At 33.0% G+C, this 2,773-nt stretch overlaps 1 protein-coding gene across 1 annotated transcript; it reads right to left on the bottom strand.

Moving 5' to 3' along the window:
* Positions 1-335: 335 nt before the first annotated feature.
* LOC107491061 (probable pectate lyase 3) lies at positions 336-2,470 on the bottom strand. The gene is made up of 4 exons (XM_016111832.3): positions 2,247-2,470; positions 1,265-1,922; positions 847-1,089; positions 336-554 (listed from the first exon to the last, which is right to left on the bottom strand). Exons 1-4 carry the CDS (start codon positions 2,468-2,470, stop codon positions 336-338), a joined length of 1,344 nt encoding a protein of 447 aa, XP_015967318.1.
* Between the last annotated feature and the right edge of the window lie 303 nt (positions 2,471-2,773).

Raw genomic sequence — 2,773 nt, 5'->3', positions numbered from 1 at the left:
AAAATAAATTACCAAATGATCCTTAACTTCTAAATAAAAAATAAGCAATGTGATATATTTCAATATCCCTTGCCTAGGCTGCAAAAAATATGATTGAATTTCAACTCAAAGTCCAAAAAGACAAAATTAAATAATTTTACAATAATTTCCAACTTTTTTTTTTCAATTTTAATCCTATGGGCTACTGAACAAGAAAAATGATCACACATTTAGTAGAATAGCATGTTGCATATATCCCTACACCTTTTGCCCTTTTCCTTTTCACTTGTTTGTCAAAACTCAATTTGTGCGTGCATCAGGTAGAAAATTGTGCAAGTAGAGATAAGGATGAATGACTAGCAAGGTTGACCAACTCTACATTTAAGGGAGCCAGCAAAGGAAGTAAGTCTTTGCACGTATGAACCATCCTTTCCTGCAATCATGTCCTTGCTTGAGAATGGCCTCTTTACTACTTCAGGTCCAGATTGTACGAAAAATGCTCCATTAACAAACTCATCGTTGATTGATCTCCATTGCCAATTCTTCCAATCATCATTGGTTACTCTCTTCGTGACCTTCATCATTTATTAGTATGTTAATGAAAAAAATTCATTCACGTAGACTTTTTTTTGCTTGTAAACATGTTAATTAAATGTCACATTTATAAGTGGAGGATAAACTCACCAAGAAAAATAGAATACTAAAATATAAATGCATAAAAAAAAAAGATAACCAAACTAAAAGTAATACAAATGGATGCACATCAATAAAACTTTACTTGTATATTTGTATGATATAACAAATAACAAAACCCACAAAAGTTAGATTTATCTTTTATCAAGAGAATATATATGTGTATATCCATACCTCTTTAGCATTGTTATTATCAGGAGCCACGAACCGATTTCCTTCACTGATAATCGTAGGTTTACTGCTACCACCAATGGCATACATTTCCCAATGAGTATAATCATTGTTGACAACATGAACAAATCCAAATCTGCACCTTGGCATTCTTTGGATTAATCTCTTGCCAAAGTGGTTGAAAACTAGGGTGATTTGCATCACCTTGTCAATTGTGTGTTGGTCATTGGCACCAAAGAGCATCACCTACATCACAAATAAAACAAAATAAAATCACTGAAATAAGCCAACAAAAGACAAAATAATTCTTTATTTTAGGATAATTTTCATTCAAGAATATTTCATAAGTATCAAAAGAACTATTTAATTGACTTGATTTTATAATAAAATAATGTGAGAAAAGTTGAAAGTAATTACTTACGTCATTATGGTCTGTGAAATGACTATTAGAGATGGTAATAGCTGTAGATCCCATAATGGCATCAATAAGACCATCAGAGCATTTTCTCATGGAAACATGGTCAATCCAAATATTGCTAGCACCAAAGATGGAGATTCCATCACCATCACTGCGTGTCCTAAACCCATAATGACTCTCAGAATCCCTAATAAGTCCACCGGTACCGGGAACAATGTCATGAATCTTGATTCCATGGATGATGACATTATTGACGTATTGGAGAGTGATGCCTGCACCCTTAGTAATGTAGATATCAACTCCTCTTCCATCAATAGTCTTGTTACTAGAAACCATGAGCTCTTGATTGAGTCTAATATTCATGCTATGAGCAAAGATAATCCACAAAGGTCCATCTCTTGTGACTGCATGGCGAAGGGTACCGGGTTTTGGATTAACCATGTCATTGTCAGCAGGACTAGTAACAATGTAGATTGGACCTCCCTTTCCTCCAGTAGTATTTCTTCCAAAACCTTGAACACAATTTACAAGTTTTTGGCGATTATCTGCCCAATTGGGATCACACCTCCAACATCTGTCAATGTTATTGGTTGCCTCACATGCAACTCCTGCCCTTTGACCATTCAAGTTCCTTCTTACATGCTTGCTACCAGCTATGTCTCTGTTTTTTCTCGAAAATATCATAGATAATAGTTAGTTTATTATCTTATAATAGATATACTAATAATCATATATTCTCGAATTAATATGTTATGTTGAACTTGTGAAAGGAAAAAAAAATGTTAATTTTTGTGAATCTGATATATGTTATGTTAGAATTTGTGAAACGACAAAAATGCTATATTAGAAAATGAATTTGTATAAAAAATACTAAGAAGATGACTCGAAGTAGTTTTGAGGTGATAAACGACATGCCATTAAATTTGTATTTATGAAAAAACTTATCCACACGAAATTGAATATGTAATAATTTGAGAATACTCACTCAATAATAATAGAGGAGAAGTTTCTAGAAAGTGCATGTGGATCAGGAAAATATGCTTCTTCGCTAAGCTTCCTAGCAATTATTGCCCTTTCTTTCCAGTATTCATTATCAACCAAGTTGATATGTTGTTTCGCATATGTAGTATTATCTAAGATATTGGCTTGGAAGGCTGGTATTATGGCAGCCAAACACAAAGAAAGGAACAAGTTGTACACCTTTGCCATAATATTGTTTTATTGATTTATGGCCAAAGGGTTTGGCTTTTCGATACCAATTTCGCTAAAGCAAAGCCAATACCTTAGCGAATTGGGAAGAACTATTTTGCAAAATATGCAAAAGCTCTTGCAAATGTTGAACAGTGTACATGGTAATAAATATGACAAGGTCATGAACGATTATAGTAAAACAAGGCAAGACCACAAGCTAAATTTGTGACAAAGTTATAGAAAAATACGGGAACATTGTTTAAATTTACATAAAACTCTATATATAGAAAGAGGAGAAATTGTAGAGTTTTCTTTTTATAA

Source organism: Arachis duranensis, chromosome 5, assembly GCF_000817695.3.
Source record: "Arachis duranensis cultivar V14167 chromosome 5, aradu.V14167.gnm2.J7QH, whole genome shotgun sequence".
In the NCBI taxonomy this organism is placed as follows: Eukaryota; Viridiplantae; Streptophyta; class Magnoliopsida; order Fabales; family Fabaceae; genus Arachis; species Arachis duranensis.
The sequence above is the reverse complement of the archived record's forward strand: the minus strand, read 5'-3'. Positions and strand labels throughout refer to the sequence as shown.

Excerpts from the sequence above, each read along its gene's own strand:
- LOC107491061 (XM_016111832.3), bottom strand. The coding sequence starts at position 2,470 with ATGGCAAAGGTGTACAACTTGTTCCTTTCTTTGTGTTTGGCTGCCATA. Across the intron at positions 1,923-2,246 it reads TTCTCCTCTATTATTATTGA|AGACATAGCTGGTAGCAAGC; the intron begins GTGAGTATTCTC and ends GAGAAAAAACAG. Across the intron at positions 1,090-1,264 it reads ATTTCACAGACCATAATGAC|GTGATGCTCTTTGGTGCCAA; the intron begins GTAAGTAATTAC and ends TTTGTGATGTAG.